The 20340-nt window shown below is 37.1% G+C and overlaps 2 protein-coding genes across 2 annotated transcripts in view; one reads left to right on the forward strand and one right to left on the reverse strand.

Annotated features, from left to right (window-relative positions):
* Nucleotides 1–17937, reverse strand: part of LOC112574575 (serine/threonine-protein kinase stk11-like) — a 24486-nt gene extending 6549 nt beyond the window's left edge. The window contains exons 1-8 of the mRNA XM_025255747.1: nt 17501–17937; nt 16066–16149; nt 15633–15722; nt 14905–15037; nt 14453–14589; nt 12780–12907; nt 8705–8762; nt 4430–4620 (exon numbers count right to left, since the gene is read on the reverse strand). Of these exons, the coding sequence (XP_025111532.1) occupies nt 4430–4620; nt 8705–8762; nt 12780–12907; nt 14453–14589; nt 14905–15037; nt 15633–15722; nt 16066–16149; nt 17501–17844 (1165 nt within the window). The 5' untranslated portion in view covers nt 17845–17937. The remainder of the gene's footprint in view (nt 1–4429; nt 4621–8704; nt 8763–12779; nt 12908–14452; nt 14590–14904; nt 15038–15632; nt 15723–16065; nt 16150–17500) is intronic.
* Nucleotides 17938–18096: 159 nt separating this feature from the next.
* Nucleotides 18097–19917, forward strand: LOC112574576 (KRR1 small subunit processome component homolog). Its single transcript, XM_025255748.1, has one exon. It carries the CDS (start codon nt 18136–18138, stop codon nt 19039–19041), a length of 906 nt encoding a protein of 301 aa, XP_025111533.1. The 5' UTR covers nt 18097–18135; the 3' UTR covers nt 19042–19917.
* The last annotated feature ends 423 nt before the right edge of the window (nt 19918–20340 follow it).

The following is a 20340-nucleotide window of genomic DNA, read 5'->3' on the forward strand; positions in this document are numbered from 1 at the left end:
CGGAGAAGGGTTTTGACAAAATTGCTTTCACGGTTGCCTGCTCTTGCTGAAGTACTAATTGTAGATTGTGGCAGAAGAAAAAATACAAAAGGATAAAAGCAATGTGTGGCTTAGCTTGGTAAAAGCATGGAATAAAGTACACTCTGCCTGTGTCTGGTTCTTCCATGTTAGACAGCACTGGTGGAGAAAACACTTGTTGGCTTCTATTTACATCAACACCTTTCTTCCTGAGTGAGGACAACTGTACAGGAGGGGTGCAATTGTTTGAAAGCCATCTTCACTCATATGAACCATGAATGCACAGCAACTAACGCATGAACAACATTTTATTAATTAGTGCAGCCACAAGCCCAATTCTCTTCCTTCATCATGCACCTTCTTCAACCACGTATGTTAACTGAATCAAACAGTTCAACTCTCACCTCCCATTGTGTACTCTGTTAAATAATACTTCAAAGAAGGGACTTTTTAGGGAAAATATTTTCTGAGGAAAGAAAAGTTAGGCTAATGTTGAACTTTTTGAAATCTTACTTCTGACATCCTTCTTGACTTCTTCAGCAATTACTTGACTTATTCAATTCTGTTACAATGTTAGCCCAAATGCAAATATTTTTTACAAATGATGATCTTGTTTCCTACAAGATACCAACAGAGTCTATAGTCATCACTTTGCTGCCTATTATATCACCAATGCAACTACCTCTAGCCACCATTTCCTAATGTCCTTCTCTCCCACTCCTTGAAATGCCTCACTGCCATTACACATTGCCAACAAAAATTATGGTTACCGTTAAAAACTGCATGAAACAGTAAACAAATCTTGACAGAGGGGAGATGTCCTATCTGAAACTTCTTGCTCTTTACCTTGTCACAACAGTTATTGAGATGTAGCTGGTAGCATCCACAAGCCCAAACATGCAAAGTGGAAGGGCTCCAGCAAGTTTTTTTGCCTTCAATTCCAGTTTTGCCTGTTGGGCCCTATCCTGAGGCTTAAAATAATCAGGTCTAGACTGGTGATGGTACAGTGGTTAAGGTGGCCTTGATGACATTTTTGAGTGTCTTTGTTCTATTTCTGCTTGTCTCCAGCACCAAATTCTGCCATTTCGTCAGCCTACTCAGCATCAAGTGTGGAAGTGCCCCAGGGACCATCTTAATGAAAAATGAGTCTCAAGTAAAACAAGGCTGCCAATAAAACAAACACATTTTCACTGCTTTTTCTGATATATGATATACAACAAAATAAGTTATTAATCACTAGCATCATAGAAGTCTGTATCAGCAACATCAAGGACTGGATGGTAACAAACAAATTTAAACTCAGTGATAATAAAATGGAAGCCCTCCTATGTTCAAAAAGAAGAAATCAATCTTCACTCGTTTATTCCTCCAAATCGCATCAAGGTGGGCAAAACCAACATCCCCTTTTCATCATCCATCAAGAATCTGGGATTCATTATCACTGCAGACATGACTCTTAACAAACAAGTTACAGCTGTCAGTCTGCCTGTTGAGCAATGTAAGATCAGTACCATCTGTCACTGTATGTGTCAGAAGGTGTAGGTGCGCATATGTGTTAAATGTCTTGTATGGTTATGTATGTCTGCCCATTATGCTATATATATATTGATATTATGTTAATATATTGGTTGGGTTTGTGAGGAAAAGAAAAATTTCTGTTGTGGACTTCCTCGGACAGACAATAAAGTTTGATTTGATTCCCTCTACACATACTACCACCACTCTTGTCTGTGCATTTGTACTTTCTCCGTTTGATTACTGCAACTCCTTGCTTGCCAGCTACACTGCATACCTTCTTCACAAATTCCAGAAAGTACAGAACTCTGCCGCAAGTCTGGTGCTTAGAGCTAGGAAACAGGACCTATCACTCCTCTCCATCGTTTTTTGCACTGCTACCCATCCATTCTCGCATTCAGTACAAATTGTCTTTGCTGGCTCCTGCCCTGATTATTTCTCTAATTTCTCTTCCCTTACCTCCCAGCTAGACAACTCCACTCCTCGTCTGATGACCATCTCCTAACTATTCCTGTCACCAGAACAACAACACATGGTCACAGGACTTTTAGGTTACTGTGAAATAATGGAACTCTTTCCCTTTCCATATACGCCATCTACCCACTATTGAATGATGTAACACTTAACATACCAAGTCTACGTCATCAATGTTGTTTACCAAACTAGGATCCTCGGAGGACCCCATCAAAAAAAAAATTCTCAACTGTTTGTTGTGACAGATTACTCAAATTAGGTTTGGGGTGTTTCTGAAACAATATTTCAGCAATGCAAGTATTTTTAGAATCAAATATTTTGCTTCTTTTAACAGTTGTTAGCCAATAAAATTCATATTCTCTACTTCATAAGTGTCTACATTTTTACATGTAAAATTTTAACAATACAGTGTGTACATTTTTACTTCTGATTACATACTGTATAATATTCCTGTACAACCAGTTATATGATTTCACTAAAATAAATGGTACAGATTCATGTGTTGGCATTGCTACAGTCCTTAGCACATCACAGTTGTGCTTATCTTCCTATGTGTCTCCCAGACAAAATGTTTGCATTTTATTTTTGTTTGTTTAAAAGAACATTTTATAAGTTTAATTATATAATAGTTATCGTAAGTTGACAAGGGACATACAAAAATCAAGAGTAAATAAGTTGTTATATTAGAGTAGGATCACTAAAAGTCACTCTCTAGGTTCTCCAAGGACCCCTCTTGGTATGCTAAGGGTTAATTGTACACTGAAAAATGCTCCTCTTCCTTAAACATTACTTCTAACAACAGTACACACAATGCTAGTCCTTTTTCATACCCTTTACCCCTTTTCCTTTTATTGCTACTTCCCTTCTTGTCTTCCTTTTGCAAAATCTTGATGCTGTCAGTTCTTGCTACTTGGATCCTCTTCTGGTGTTTAGATTTGTCTTTTATTCGTCAACAGTGCTGTTGTTTATCCTGCGTTATCATGTGTTGTTTGCTTGTTATTCTGTCCCTGTTATGTTGCCCATGTCTCATTCTTAAGTGCCAAGAGAAGGCTCCTAAGGAGTGTGAGTATGCCCTTTATATATTTTGCATTTATTTTTATTATTAAAAATCAAACAGATTTGTTCTCTTTTATTGACAAATCACCTTTCTTTATCATTAGTCTGATCATAGAATCCTACATTTGCAAACCAATTTATCTTTGTGTCAGTCTCACTGGTGCTGTTAGCTAATGTTACACACTTCCATCAATCATATCAATGCACAGGTTAAATCTTGTCACTTTAAATGTTCTTTGCTATCCTATTTGTGAAGATTATATAGTCTTTTTTTCTTCTTTTTCCACAACACTACAGCATCACTTAAGTTGTGATCAGCAAGTGATCCATTTTCACATCTTATTCTCATTAGAACATTTAAATGTTTCTCCTGAAGGCGAATTCTATAAGAAGACATAAGGTTTTGGAGGCTGAAGCCCCTCACAGTCTGAAGTATAGACTGCATAAGAAGGCATAGCTTTCTTAGTATTCTGATTCCTAGCAAAACTTCACAGAAGAAAATGTCACCATCAAGTAACACTCTACATTAGCATTAAAGTGTCTACAATTCTAGGTGATGATACACATATCCTGTTGGAAAAGTTCTGCAAACTTTGGTCTCGTTGCTGATTCTGTGTACCTGAATGAACATTACTGTATGCAAATAAGTGATGATCATTTGAAAATCAGAATCATAATTGTTTGAGGGTCTGTCTGGAGGAGTGGGTATGAATGTGTGGTGGTATTTTTGACTGTTGTTGCCATACTGTGCAATTCTAACTCTTATGAGTTGGGATAAATAAAATCATTTCTTATCTAAATCAGCCCATACTTTGCTTATTTAGATATAATTTGTATGAAAATGATGTTCAGTTGCACTTACGGCACATTTCCCCATCACACGCACACACCCCCCACCAAAATATGCTCTCACATTCCCCAACACACTCATACACAATATATTCCCCAGCATAGTCTCATGTACATTACTCCAACATGCACTCTCACATACTCTCTCAGACAAACTATTCCCCAATGCATACAAGCTCTCTCTCACACACATACATTCTCCAGCATACACAATCTTATGCACATTACCCAACATACCTACACATTCCCTGACACAAACATTATCCCAACATACACAGGCTCTCTCTCACTCACTCACACATTCCCCCAACACACACACTCTCTCTCTTCTTGTTGCAATAAATTACAGTGGGTCATGGTGATGCTCAGAAACTTCTGAGAAAGGCTGTGCATTACCTATTAGTAATAATGATTATGTTTGCATTCACCACTGAAATTGTGAATGTTACTCATAAATCATATCTATAAATACATAAAACAATTATGGAAAATTCAGATAACAGATTGTGGCACTTACCACAAGCAGCATAAGTGTATGTACCGATATCCTCAAATTCAGCATTATCTTGGTCTAATGAAGGGGATGCTGGGTTATGCAAGGCCTCCAGATATGGGATGACTGTCATACTTCGTAAAATATCTCCTCCTTCTGGGTGAGGAGGAAAGTTAACACGCTCTGGCGTCCGTGGGTGCTTCTTCCGAAACCAGCTGGAAAAATGAATGCCCTGTATTGGTCTAAATGAAAACATAATTCATTTTTCTGACACAGTGAATGACTATGGCTGCAGTTTAGAGAGTATATTAACATACAGGATAACTAAAATTTACACTGATAATAATTTATGAAAATGTGTACCCAACATTAAGATAAGGCTTATAAATGCAATATCGATGCAAATGAAGTACTGCCAATTACCATGGCAAATTTTCACTTGCTTGCAATAGGAAAATTCATAAAAGTTTGACATTTTAAATTTATGATGATGATCTTTGCAATAATTTCAATTTTTTTTTCTGTAAGCAGTAACATGGTTCAGATACTACACACATAATGACAAGCCAAAATCTCCATCTCAGGCGTTGATAGTACAACCCTACCTGTTATCTAATGCTCTTAATGGTTTCTTTGGTGGTTTGAGATACATGACTTCTCCGTAAAAATGAAAAATGTGTTCAGTTCTCTTGATCCTGTTTCAGTGAGTAAAGTTTCAAAAGGCTTCAGGTCCAGATGGAATATGTGGCAGAACATTATATTTCAGCACACACCAACTTGGAGGCATTTTCCAACACCTATTTCAGTGCTCTATGGATTCACTCTGCATTTCTGCTGCTTGGAAATTGTCTACCATTATCCCACTTCTAAAAAAAGCTTCTCATTGTTCTTTCAAATGGAAGGTTGATGGAAATTTTAGATTCTTGTGTTCCATCTCAATGAGGGTCTTTCAGTTGAGGAGTCCTGTGGAATCAACCAAATCAGCATTTAGCAGTTTTCTTAGTGCTGTTTGCAAACCGGAGAAGGGTTTTGACAAAATTGCTTTCACGGTTGCCTGCTCTTGCTGAAGTACTAATTGTAGATTGTGGCAGAAGAAAAAATACAAAAGGATAAAAGCAATGTGTGGCTTAGCTTGGTAAAAGCATGGAATAAAGTACACTCTGAATGTGTCTGGTTCTTCCATGTTAGACAGCGCTGGTAGAGAAAACACTTGTTGGCTTCTATTTACATCAACACCTTTCTTCCTGAGTGAGGACAACTGTACAGGAGGGGTGCAATTGTGCATTGTCTCAATGACTTTAGACCAGTGGCTTTAACATTCTTGGTCATGAAAGTATTGGAGGTAATCATCTAAGCACTGAACTCCGCCTGGAAACCACTCGGGTAACATGCCTGACCCAAGCCTGGATGAAGGAGGAGTGTTGGGCGTGGGGCTAGCAAACCCCACCCTGTAAAAAAATTAAACGCTACAGAAACCGTTAACATATTAACTGCACAATGAGAGCCTGGATGGAAAGATCCCTCTTCGGAAGGGCTTATGATGCATGCTGGCAAAAGCCCTTGGGAAGCCAGCTCGCTGACCCATCTTCTCACAGCCAAGGCAAAAACCAGGATAGGGACCTGGAACATCAGAACCCTATACGAGGTAGGTAAATCAGCTCAGGTAGCACAGGAAATGAAGAACTATAACACCAAACTCCTCGGCCTATGAGAGACAAGGTGAAATGGCAATGGTCAGACCAGACTTTCGTCAGGGGAGACTATTATCTACTCTGGACATGAAGACCCTGACCATGACCACACAAAAGGAGTAGCTCTACTGATGACAACAGAGGCTGCAAGAGCACTAACAGCATGGGAACCAGTTTCCACACGACTCATATCAGTAAGGCTGAACTCCAAAGGAAGAAAGATCACCATCATCCAGTGCTATGCACCTACCAAGCAGCTAAAGAAAAGGAAAAAGAAGACTTTTACAACTCCCTACAAGCACTGGTTGATTGTACTCCAAAACGAGACCTTAAGATCACAATGGGCGACATGAATGCCAAAGTTGGAAATAACAACACAGACAAAGGACGCATAATGTGAAAGCATGGTGTGGGCAACTGCAATGAAAATGGCGAGCTGCTCACAGAATTCTGCTTGTTAATAACCTTGTAGTCGGAGGCACAGTTTTTCCGCACAAAACCATTCACAAAACCATGTGGACTTCACCAGATGGAAATACAGAAAATCAGATCGATCACATCACCATTAATCGCCAGTTTAGAAGGAGTCTGCTGGATGTCAGAGTAAAGCGAGGTGCAGATGCAGCCACAGACCCCCACCTGCTTGTGGCAACTATGAAGATAAAACTGAGGTCTTTCCATGACTCATCAGACAGACCGCATCGACATTAAGTGGACCTTCACCAGGCAACTTGAGGATCCCGACTTTGCAGATGACATCAGTCTGTTGTCCCACAAGCAACACGCACAGATAAAACTGACTCGGCTCGCAGAAGAAGCAGCATTGACTGGCCTGACCATCAACATCAAGAAGACGGAGGTAATGCGGGTCAACAACAAGCAAGAAGCCCCACTACAACTACATGGGGAATGTATTACAGAGTCTGACCGTTTCACTTACCTTGGCAGTATAGTCAGCAAAGATGGAGGTACAGATGAAGATGTAAGAAGCCGAATAAACAAAGCCAGGCTTGCATTCCACACCCTACCAGCTATCTGGAACACCAAGGCTTTATCTTTAGACACTAAGATCTGCATCTTTAACACAAATGTAAAGTCCATCCTTCTGTATTGATCTGAGACATGGAGAGCGACAAATGCCATCACTATTGTCAACAGATGTCTGTTTTGGGGAGGCGCAGGGTTGGGAGACCCAGACAGACGTGGAGGAGAAAAGTCCACAGAGAGGCAGAGACAGCTGGCATGATATGGTCCCAACTGGAAAGGGACTCCTAGAACCGGGTCCGCTGGTGGGGTGTGGTTGCGGCCCTATGCTCCACTGGGGGTGAATAGGAACAAGAAGAAGAAGATCCCAGCACTGATTCTAAATGCCACTAACAATTGTCTTGACCCCTTGCAATTTGTATACCAGTCTAAACAAAGTGTTGATAATGCTAACCAAATGAAGTATTGATAATGCTAAACAAACGAAGTTTTGATGATGCTAAAGTGTTTATCCTTCATACTTTGTTCAAACACCTGGAGAATCCACATGCCCATGCACCACTGTTGTTTGCTTTCATCAAATAGTATGTTTGTGACTGACATTTTTCCCACAGATATTATAGAAATGAAACATGAAAAAATTCTTCAAGTCCCGCTAATGTCATCCACAACAAGGAGGTGGAGATTGTCACTACATTTAAATACCTGTGCATCATCTTTGATAGGAGACCACTGGGCTCACAACACTCAAGCTGTCATACACAAGGCTCATCAGCGCCTCTTCCTTTTCCAGAAGATGAAGTCTTTCTCTGTCTTCCAGCGATTTCTTCTGCTATTTTCTAGATCATGCACATAGCATGCTGTCCTTTTCGTTTATCTGTTTTTACAACAGTTTATTGGTGAAGGATAGGAGCAGCTTACATCATGTTGTATCCACTTGTTCCAAAGTCTTTGGGACAGCTCAGAGTGCTCTTCAGTCTCTGTTTAACAGGCAGACACTTCTTAAAGTGTCCGAAATCCTTTATGATGACAGGCCTGTCCTGTTAGGATAATTTTTCCACCTTACATCAAGCTGCTGAGTCTGTGTACCTGCATGTAGGACCAACAGATTGAGGCTGTCCTTCATTTTTTTTGGATGTGAGACTTCTGCATGTTACTGTGTGCAAAAGAATGCAGCTGTCTGAAGCATGAACATATAAGTCTGTTTTGGTGGATATGAATATGTTGTGGTATTGTTTTGTGCTTTCATATCCAGCTGCCCTGTACTGCCTTCTGGGATAAATAAAATCTTCTTATCTATACAATACATTAAAAATGCTGCTTATCAATAGATCTGTAAGTTCAAAGTTCTGTAAATGAAAAAAAACCTTTTAAATAAGTTTCAACAATTTTTAAATACACTTGTCATGGAAAGTCATGGTTATTACACTGAACTGATTAGAACAACAGTAACACTCATCTTTATATTTAGTAATGCATTAAGAAGTATAGGCACACTAAACCTTTTCATTAACAACTGTCTCCCTTGGATATGCAAAGGTCTTTCAATTTTAAAGAGTTCCACTAAGACAGAGATAATAATGGCAACTTTAACACAAACAAGGTGAACAAAATCTTAACTTACTCATGCTGTTTTATTTCTTGCAGTGAAAAGCGCACTGAAGCATCTTTGGCTAGCATACCTGAATAAAATATTCATCAATACTCAAGTTTACATGTAATCAATACAAATGATAAAATGGGCATAAGAAAATAAATTTTTTTTGAGCAAAATGTTTCTTCAAACCATACTTAATAACATAACTATAGCAGGATCACTGCTCCTACCTCATACTTGGTTGAGAAAAACATCAAGTGATTGCCAATCACAATGAAGGGACTGTGGGGAGGGAGTATTACTATCAGCAGAATACTCTTACCTCAGCACTCCTATACTAGTCACCTACCTAAACAAAAGCAATTAAAAATGTTTTCTCTTCTGACTGATTTTTAGATATGATAATATGAAAACCAACAAGGTCATACTACCAGAATATTACCCTCAAATCAGTTAAGAAAATGAGATTTTCAGTTGCCCCTAGTCCGTATGATGTTGTGCGTTAAGCAATCTGGCAAAAAGAAAAAGATAAACCCTAAATGAGGTGTGCCAGCAGACTGAGGAGCAACCAACAGTGAGCAGTTTTTTTTTAAAAAAGATAATACAGCAATAATTAGTGTATATTACTTACAGAAGCAAGCAAGCGTGCTGAATGAGAATATTTTGCTTATTTATTGAGACTCCACTTCCTCAAATAATGAGAGGTACAAGAAATGAAAAAAATCTTATGGACAAGTAACAGTCTAAGAAGAAATAGCAAGTGTATAGTTATGAACTGTACAGTTCAGTCAAATATTTTATAGTTGAAACACCACATTTAACTCAGTGGCTGAGCAAGGAACTTTGACTAGTAAAAAATCTTGCCATGAAACTGTTACCCTTATGGTTTCCAAGTCTTTTAAAGACAATACCAAATGATCAGATCAATATTCAGCTGCAAAGTATGTGTTTAGCACCATGTCCTCAATACATAGTGCAAAGTCTGGCTCCTGTGCAGGAAAGCAAAGCTACATCACTTAAGCATTTTGCCACTTACTATGTTGTCGTTTACCAAGCAGGCCAAAAGATTAACCTTTTTGTCCTTCAAAATATTACTACTAATAGTTTTCATGACTAGAGATATAAAGTCTGTTTATAGCCTCCAAGCCATTAACTAAATGTATAAAATATTTCTGAAATGTACTGAAATGAAATGGAAGTCTTCAATGAACAGATGATGCAGACTAATCACCAATCTGCTGGGTGATTTACCTTTAGTCAAATGCTGTGAGAGATGTTTTTAACTGGTGACTGGCACAAATCTTAACAAAGGTTCTTAGGAGAAAAAGACATACTAAGTAATGAATTTTCACAATTATTTATACATAATCTATTCCACACATAGCTGTTACATGACTGTAAAAAAAAATCCAGCATTCATTTTTAGTGTTTTTTTTAGCTCTTACTGCTCTTTTGTGATTTGACTGTCAATGTTGAAGATACACTTCATTCGAGTCACACTCATTCAAATCAGTTACTGACATGCATGGCTTCAGTTCAGCAAAACAGATGTGATGTCTAGATGATGATGATGATGATTATAATAACACCTGTAAAGGTCATTTCCCTGTGTGGATGCAAGCTCAATGTGCTGCACACTAAAGACTACAAACCAAAAGTTAATGCAAAAAGCACAAACATCTGCAAACAGACAATACCATGACAAAAACATAAACTAGATGCAATAATGAAATGAGGAGTGAATGGAACAGTACTCTTAATTATGCAAGATAATTCTTAGAGCCAAGATTTTGAAGTCAGATTTGAAGGCTTTAAACACAGACACAGCTCAAAGTGAAATGGGAAGAGAATTCTAAACACTGGGGCCTGAGAAGGAAAAGGGAAAAAGAAGTATCTGATGAATTTCTCGAGTCTAATGCGTGGTTACACAACCAGGCCAAAGAAACCGACTTCATTGGTAAGGCACTGGTAGCTCATATGGTGGGGCAAGACTATGAAGACAATTGTAATACAGTGTGGCAATGTTGTAATCAAAGCAAGCTCAGACTGGCAGCCAGTGAAGGAGGGTGTAAAATGGACTGTTTCTGCCTGCAGAAGACACTACAAATGGCATTATTCTGAGCCCTCTGAATTTTGTCCTGGAGGAAGCTAGGGAGATCAATAAACAGTCTGCAGTAATCCAGCCAAGACAACACAGCTTTTTTGACTGCGGGGAAGGGGGGAAAATAGGTGTTTTACTGTATTGGTGACAGGCACTAACCATTGCACCACAAGACCACCTCTTTTGGTGGCAGAAACTGACAGGAAGGGTCTGATGTCACCAACCTGTGAAGCTTAAGGAAGATGGACCTATAGACTAGTTTAGTGATCATTCATTTTCAATTTATTGATGGACACCCAGGCTTTCACATAGTCTACCTGCTTTAGCTGGGAAGTGAGGGTAGATACTAGCCACTGTGTATCATCAACATACATATAATAGTGCAGATCCAAGAGAATGAAAGGTGGAACAAAGCAGTACACTGTCATTAAAAGAGGTCCAAGAACAGAGCCTTGAGGCACTGTGTACTTCAAAAGAGCAAGTGAAGATCAGGTGCCTACAGCTACTACGGCTTAAGTGTGATCAGTCAGGTAGGACTGGAACCAGTTCAAAAACATACCAACAAGACTGAAAGTAACATTGGAGAAAGATGTCATGGTTGAATGTATGTTAGCAGATCCAGCATTGACAGTAAGGAGATGTGATCCACCTTATATGCAAAAATAGGTCATTCACCATTCACAGCAATGCCAGCTCAGTTGAATGATCCTCATAAAAGGCTGACTAAAATGGCTCAAGTAGATTGTGGCTGGAGATCTGGTACAGGAGCTGGACCATCACAACCTTTTCAAGTGCTGCTGGTTTAGTGTGTCTATGCTTTGGATGTCAACACTCTCTGTCTCAAAACACACAGACACACATTCTCTCTTTCTCACACACACATTCTTGCAATGTCAGTGACATCAACATATTTGTAAAAAAATGTTGCTCTAAGTTGATTTTCATTTGGAACCAAGGGTAAAATCTTTTAAAGTGTACCAAAACTAAACATGCTTCAGAGCTAAATTCACAAACCAAGCATTGCCATTGAATTTCCTGCATACTTTAACACAAAGAGTACTGCAAAATATGCTTAGGATTGAAGAAATGATATTGACTCTTACAGTGTAAGAAAACACACAAAGAGTGAAAGAAAACACACAAAAGGCATAAATTGTACTAGACTCCCCAGCAGCCCACATCAGTTCCTGACAGGTTATATTAGTGCACCATCTAAAGTATAGATTGACCAGTGAAAGATGGGAAGTTAAAATGGGTCATCACATAAACAAAAAGCTTATACTGTCCAACAACTCATGGCAATATCTTGTGTACTAAATTCAAAGATTTTACTCAAAAACTGTTTGTTTTTTTACAGCATAGTTCTTACATCACTTGACACTCCAATACATTGTGCCAGTAGCATGTTACTTGGTTTTGGACAATAAACTACAACTACTGTCCTCTCAATTTGCAACAAAATATACACATTAGTTGGGAACGAATTAAAACTGAGGTAGTCTGCATTCAGCAACACCACACAGATGTTTCCGACACTTGTGCTTAATACAGATTACACTGCACTATCTTAGTCATGATAAAGTGTAAAGTGCAGGTGACTGGCTGAAAGTCAAGCTGATGTTAATCCCTCTACTTCAGCCACAGCAGTTTTTGAACAGGTGAATCGCAATATTATAATAAATTTCTCAAAAGCCATTTTTCTTATATCAATTTTAAGTTTGAGGCATTAATTCATGCCATGGAGTCTGTAAAGCCTTATTTGTTTTTACATTTGGATTTTAAGAGGTGCAAGACAAACACACACAGAGACACGGCATGGAAAACCCAGGTTTGACTGTCTTGTGAATATTCAAATATCACACACAATATGCCTCCTTCCAGCTTCTCTCTCTCACACACACAAATTGTAAGTGAAATAACAAAGTTCATTAGACAATCATAAATTATGAAAACAGTAATAGTGATAAATAGTTTCCAGACAGAACTGTGAAAGTAACCTGCCTCTTAATAAGTCAGCCATAAGACTATCCACACCCTCTGGTATAGTGAAATGTCCTTTTCCAATGTTTTCAAATAATTTGTATATAGTGTCTCCTTCAAAGGGATACAAGCTTGTTGTGATGTTGTACCTGAAAATCACATAGATATGTGTTAAGATCATTCATCATTATTACAATCATAGGCACCAAAATCATGTAACTAAAGCATTTTATTACCAAAAAAGTGTTGATCAAAATGACTATCTTCAGAATGCTCCAGCCAAGTAGTCACATAATTTCCACCTTGACTGTAATCAACCATGACTGATAAACAAAATGGTACAACTTTAAAATCAAGAGGAATTTTGAATGATAAGGTATGATTTGCTCCAAGATCCCTAGCGCACAGACCAAAAAAAAAGGTAAAGGCTGTCTCCTAATCTTTTTAGGACATAGAGAAGTGAGGTGTTATACACTTCACTATTACTGAGGCCTTTTGTGAAGGCAATGTCCATATCCTCTCCCTCGCTGCCATACTTTACCCAACTCTCTCCAACAGGTGGGTCAGCTTGCGTAAGCTCACTGTGCCACATGGGGATTGAACAGAGGAACATTTCAGTTCAGAGGCCTGTGCTCTAACCACTTACCAGCATTACAAAAAAAAATAAATCTAACAGGACAATCATAATTCATGTTCAAAATAAAACAAAAATAAATAAAACAAACTGTTTCTACTGCAATTCATCATGAAACTGCAGTTTGTTGTAAATCTAAAGGAAATTCGATATATCCAACTGCATTTGCAAAAAATATTTTTAAACACATATATAGTCACTGCGATATCTAGTCCTAAAGAAGATTATTTAAATAGTCAAACATCAAGTAGAAATAAATAAATGTAACTTATGATGATGAAAAATAACTTTCAGGGATATAATAGGCTCTAAAATAGTGAAAACGTCCTTGACATATATGTCCTCATGTCACCATTGAAAAAAAAAGTACCTTGCAAGAAAAGTCAAATCACCAACCTAAATTAAATTATCAGACTGAGTCCTTTTTTAATGCTATAGTTTTGGAATAAAAATTTTTGAATTTGGCACATATTCATTTGCAATCTGCTGTGTTTACTTGCTGAAAATGACACAATTTATATGCTTTGCTGTGAATAAGTGAAAAAAATATTTACAAAATTTAAGGGGATAGCATACATTAAAATCATCCCAAGAAATCTTTTAAGATTTTATGCAAAAAAATTTAATCTGAATTTATTACACGTCGTCAAATTTGTTGCAATCATAACTTAATAGTCATTTTGTCAAATCATCACAGTATCAAGAGTACATTTAAGGCCTACCTCATTTGTGAATATTTTTAGGTTAAGTGGGAACAGAATTTTCTTTTAAATTGTTCCTTGTAGGCTTTTTTTTTACAGGCACCTTCTGTGCCTTTCATCAGCTAGACTTATTCAAAGATTTACTGCAAGAAAACGAATGGCATATCATACCATTGGTTTTCTGCTATCAAGATCAATTTTTGTAGTTAACTGATCAAAATTTTTTCCCTGCCCTAAGAAGAAAAACTTTTAAAATATGATGGATAAACAAAAGGCAGTGTTAAAAAGTGTCAACCGTTCATTTATTGTCCTAACAAGTGTTACTCAACAGTTTGTAAAAATTCAACAAAGTAACTTACAAAGTAACTCCAGCTGACCAAACATCAACTTTAAAGCCAGGAAAGGTATCAAGACCATTTGCAATCTCTGGAGGTTGGAATGCTGGTGAACCCTGGCTTGTCCGACATGTATCATCTACAGCAAATACGTCTAAAGCCTGGGGGGAAAAATGAGATTCGTTTTTATTACTTATCAGAAATGTCAGTTGTATATACATAGAATAATGTGACTCATAATTAAAAGAGCTTCTTGACATCATAAATCAAAATCACAATAATATTAATATGTGTACATTAACATGTACTTTTTTCTGTGACTAAGTTGATAAAATGCTTGACATTTATTTATATGAACCAAAAATTTCACTGAGGGTCTGAAAACTCTTGCATTTTATGGATGAGAAAAACCAGTGAGACATTTACAATATCCTAATATTTCACACTATTCTATCACAGTAGCACAATACTCCAACCTCTGCCACTCCAAGATCTGTGATCTTGAGCACCTCATCTTGTGTGATCAGTAGATTGCCTGGCTTTATATCCTTATGCACAATGCCTTTGCTATGGAGGTATTCCAGACCATTTACAAGCTGACAGAAATACCTGCAATCAAAATCACAGCATTGCCAAATTCACAGCAGAATAATTACTACCAAAAACAAAAATTTTGAGCTAATTAAATTTAAAATAGAGCACTTCAATAACTTTATATCTTCCATCTTGACAGTCATTAAACTATTTCATATGCCAACTTGCAATATAGTGTTTCACTAGCTTTATTACAATTGGTAACAAAATTACAAATACTAACACTCAGGCTTAAAACAATCTCTCAGCAAACAGTATTTATAAATAAGTGTTAAAGCAGACTCGATTAAACAAAACTAATTTAAAATAGGATCAAATCTTCAGATAATACACATTTTTGCTATATTACAAAGTGAAGTTGTTAAAGTGTGACCATCATTTTCATATGGCTTAGCTAGATACTGAGTACAGAACTAGATAAGACATTAAATATTTATGAAAAAGGGTGTTATTTTGACCAAAATTTTACATATAAACACTTTTTTACACAATCACCATAGATAAATCAATGTATAACTTGAAAAACTTTATGCAAATAATGAAATAGTGTTGTTGAAATTTTTTAATTTTTCCTTTTTTTCTTTGCCTAATGCTGCCATTTGCAACTCACCAATGTGCCTGCCAAATAGGAAATTTTTTATCTGGAGCACATTCCAGCATTTCTTGCAACTCACTGACACAGTACTCCATAATCATGTACCTATACCAATAAAATCATATGCATGCATTACTATGCAAAAGGAGGCATTTTACACATTTTGCAGCTTAACAAAAGATAACAATGACTTACCCTTTGCTTGCAATGATACATGGATACCCATTAAATATTTTATACATGTTATTGAAATTATAGCTAACATTTACAAGATCATATAAAAAAAAGAAATCTACAACACTGTGAACAAAACTTGTATGTGTTATCAGTAACTGTGTGTATGTGTTATCAGTAACTTATCACCATGGCAAATAGCATTCCCTTCCAGACTCTCCTCTGTACCTTTTATTCTGATATTTGTTTCTGCAGAAGTTATAAAAGTACTTACATTTTTTGTTTTTCTTCATTGTGAAGAACCTCAATAAGCTGGATGACATTCTTGTGACGAAGCCTTTTTAGCATCTGTATTTCTCTGAAAAATGTATGTTTAAAATGGGTTAAAAAGGTTGGGCAATACTGAACAATTGAAATAATGAGTCTTACTCTATATCTAAAGATAATAAAGAAAATGTATATGGATTGAAAATGGCAATTCCAAGTACCATCATATCTTTTGTCTAAAATTACAAATCGAATTCCATACAGGAAAAAAGAAATAAAGGAAACATGGTCAGTCCATTTATGTTTCTGTCAGAAGATCTTACTATTTATCATTATTTACTTCTTTTCCACTGTAAGGAAACAGCATTTAGGTCAGCATTCATTATCATACATTATTACTAGTAAGTATACTTGAAAGTGCATAGGTGTTTACCTTTTTTTTTTTAAAATAAAGTTTACATTGGAGATTCTGAATTGGTGACATATTTATTGACCAGGAGGTTGGTGCAAATTATCTGTCTGGTAACTGATTCTCCCACAAATTCTTTGCAAATGATATTTTATTGTCAACTTTGGATCTACCACTTCATGCGTCAAGAATGTGTAAGGTCAGCGTAGCAACATTCATGAAATAGTTGTAATTGTTGCAAAAATGTGATGCACTGATGTACTGCTGCTGCTCTCTTTCTCTCTTCTTCTTCATGTGGTACCAATTAAGATGATGATGTCAGCAGGTGAAAATGTCATGTCAGTATCAGAGGTGTCATCATTTTATGATGAGTAATATAAGCATTAAAATAATGATGCTCTGGAGAAAAGCATTAAAATAATGATGCTCTGGAGAAAAGCATTAAAATAATGATGCTCTGGAACAAAAGATATAAAACGAACAAAACCTAGACCTCTCTGTACCAGAAGAAGCATTTCAGCAAAACCTGGTGTGAATTTGGCAAACAGTGTGGACTTGCATAGTGCTCTCTCTCTCTCACACACGCAGTTTTTCATTATGGCGTGCCAAGGATTTATACACCTTTGTATCTGTGACCATATATGCTAGCTGAGTGGGTCTCTCTGATATTTGGAGGTGATTTCAAAGAATAAATTTCCTGAGAATATTTTATTTCCATTCATTTTAACAAAAATTGGTCAAAGTCCTCACTTTGAATGGGTACCACTCCTCCCTCTCCAACTCCTAAAATTAACCGAGACATCATCCACCTATAAATAAAGCCCTATGACAGTACTCCTCCTGGTATGAATGTATTGCTCGTGTGTCAACAATGGAAGCAGAAAGGCAGAGTTATAGAAATCGGATGCTTAAACTGTAGTATTGTGTACAAACCCATCTAACAAAGAGGAGTGAAGCTGAGCAGATTACTGTGTTAAATGTATACGTAAACTTTAAAAAGGAAGGTATTGAGGAGTAAATTTTGAAATCTTGCCTCTGAACATTTTGTTCTCCGTTAGGTATTTTCCGCAATTTCTTTCTTTTCAGAATCTTCACTGCTCTGCGGAACAAGGTCTCCGTGTCTAATACTTCTTTCACTTTCCCGTAAGATCCTTCTCCTAACACATCTCCCATCAAATATTTGCCAATCAATTTAGCCCGTCTACGCCGCGGCTGGTAAACAATTTCGTCCGAGTTAACTCTCTGAATAAAGAATGGTTGATCAAGCGGATCATCATCGTGTAAAAAGTCCAAGTGGTCAATATTGTCCACAATAGGCAGGTGAAAATCATCATCAGGTGGTGAAAAGTCATCTGCAATATCGTTTCGTTCCATCATAAGGTGAGTGAAACGTTTTTTACTGTTGCTATGCTTATAACATACTCTCTCATCATGCGTTTCACACAGGAAGCACGTCCATTTTGGCTTCGTCTCAAATCGAGGCTCGCAACTTGCCTTTTCTTAAATAAATAAAACAAGCAATAGAGAAAGGTCAAATAATTTTAGATAATTATATTAAATGCGATGTATAGTTTTTGTAATATTGAATAACTTTAAAAGAGCATAATCATTTACTTCTTTTTAGAGTCAATGATCGGACCCTGCAATCGTAGTTTTTAATGAGACATCATGGCGACGCGTGAGGATGTGTTGACCGTTCCAGAAGGATGGACCGAACCAAAATTTTCTGTAGAAGATAATCCTCATGGCTTAGCTGCTAAATCATCGTTTGCAGTCCTCTTCCCAAAATACAGAGAAAAGTACCTGCGTCAATGGTGGCCTTTGGTGAAAAAGAAATTTGCTGAATACAACATTAAAGCAGATTTGGATCTCGTGGAGGGAAGCATGGCGGTATCCACAACGAGAAAAACATGGGATCCTTTCATGATCGTTAACGCCAGAGACTGTATTAAACTTCTTTCAAGAAGTGTGCCATATGAACATGCTATAAAAGTGTTAGAGGATGGAGTTGCCTGTGATATCATCAAGATTAAATCTATGGTACGAAACTCAGAGCGTTTCATAAAGCGTCGACAACGGTTAATTGGACCAGATGGATCAACACTAAAGGCGATCGAACTGTTAACAAACTGCTATGTTCTTGTTCAGGGTGGTACAGTTGCAGCAGTTGGCCCTCATAAAGGGCTTCGAGAGGTACGTAAAATTGCCGAAGACACGATGCGTAACATTCACCCAGTGTATAATATAAAGACAATCATGATTAAACATGAACTTAGCAAAGATGAGAACCTTCGATATGAGAGTTGGGACCGCTTCTTACCTCGATTCAAAACGAAAAATGTAAAGCGTAAGCAGCAGAAGAAGAGAGTAAAGAAGGAATATACGCCATTCCCACCACCGCAGCCAGAGAGTAAGGTAGACAAAGAACTTGCTACAGGGGAATATTTCCTCAAATCTAAACAGATACATGCTAGGAAAAAAGAAGACAGAGTAGAGAAAGACAAAAAGGCTAAAGAAAAGCGACAGCAGAAGCGCAATCAAGCATTTATTCCTCCCAAAGAAAAGAAAAATTAAGCTTTGTATTGAAGGGAAGTGAAATATTGATTGTAACAACTGTAAGTAGTAAGATAGTTGTGTTTTGAATAATTTTTTTTATTACAATGCTTTAGAGGATATGCATGCCGATTTTTAAGTACTTGTGTATTATTAAGATCAAGTTTTGTTTTCAAAAAACAGTAATTTTTAAAAAAAACCATGAAGTTTGTGTTACGACGCAAAAAGTAAATGGGAGATGTGTTGTAACCATGAAACAAATTTAACTCAGTGCTGATGTAACCCGAGGACCACTTGTACATATTTTGTTTGCATTTTTATTTTTGTGAAAGACAGGTCCACTATATTTTCTACAAATCTTGCATCGGTTATAAAGCTTGATTTTCCAACAAGAAGTTAATGAAATGATTCCTTGAATCAACATCACATTTCTAAGTAACAAGCAGTCAGATTTTAGGTTGTCCAGCACAGTGCCCAAAACTGTTCATTTAATGATCACCATTGGCATTTGGGATGGCAAATAAAGTTATCAGTATTTTGTCCTCACCCAGTGTCTAAACGTGCCCTGCACGTGGTTAATATTTTTCATTGCTGTCTACCACTTCCATTCTTGCATCAACCTTCAAGAATGCAAATATACAAAGTATGCTTTGATTATGGAGCCATTGTCACACTACTAGTTCATTTCAGCTGTTTATGCATTTTATCACTGATTACATCCTTTACATTTTATTTTTGTGGGCAGTTTCTATACAGAGGAATATTAGCAATTTTTAATTGATGGTAGGTAAGAATGAGAACTTATGTCATATCACTGTCATTCAGCTACGTAACATTGTTGACAACACATGAGTCTAAAGAAGACTCATCATTGAAATAAATACAGGTATAGCAATTCATTGGACTTATGGACTTGTTAGAAAATGAGCCAACTCAGATTTTATCCACAGATAGACCTAATACATTATCCCATCTTTCCCAGTGATATCTTTGGCAGTGTAATTATTTTTTGTCTATATTTTTTTATGTGCATGATGATTGTTTGAGGTATATGTCATGAGAACTGAGAAGTGTTATTCAGATTGTGGAAAGTAGTGTTTTGCACCAAGCTCAACACTATTTTTTGAGACCCACTTAGTAGATCTGTAAATTCTTGCAAGACTGGTGGACTGCTTCTTTGCCAGTACAGTCAAATCTCCCTACTATGCCACTCTCGGTATTATGCCACTTTTGCTCGGTCCCGACTATAAATTCAATGTAAAAAAAATTTACTATGCCACCCCCTACTCTCGCTACTATGCCACTTTTTTGTGACTCTTA

This window comes from Pomacea canaliculata, linkage group LG10 (genome assembly GCF_003073045.1).
Source record: "Pomacea canaliculata isolate SZHN2017 linkage group LG10, ASM307304v1, whole genome shotgun sequence".
Taxonomy (NCBI): domain Eukaryota; kingdom Metazoa; phylum Mollusca; class Gastropoda; order Architaenioglossa; family Ampullariidae; genus Pomacea; species Pomacea canaliculata.

What these genes read in the sequence shown, in the direction of transcription:
- LOC112574576 (XM_025255748.1), top strand. Translation starts at nt 18,136, where the DNA reads ATGGCGACGCGTGAGGATGTGTTGACCGTTCCAGAAGGATGGACCGAA.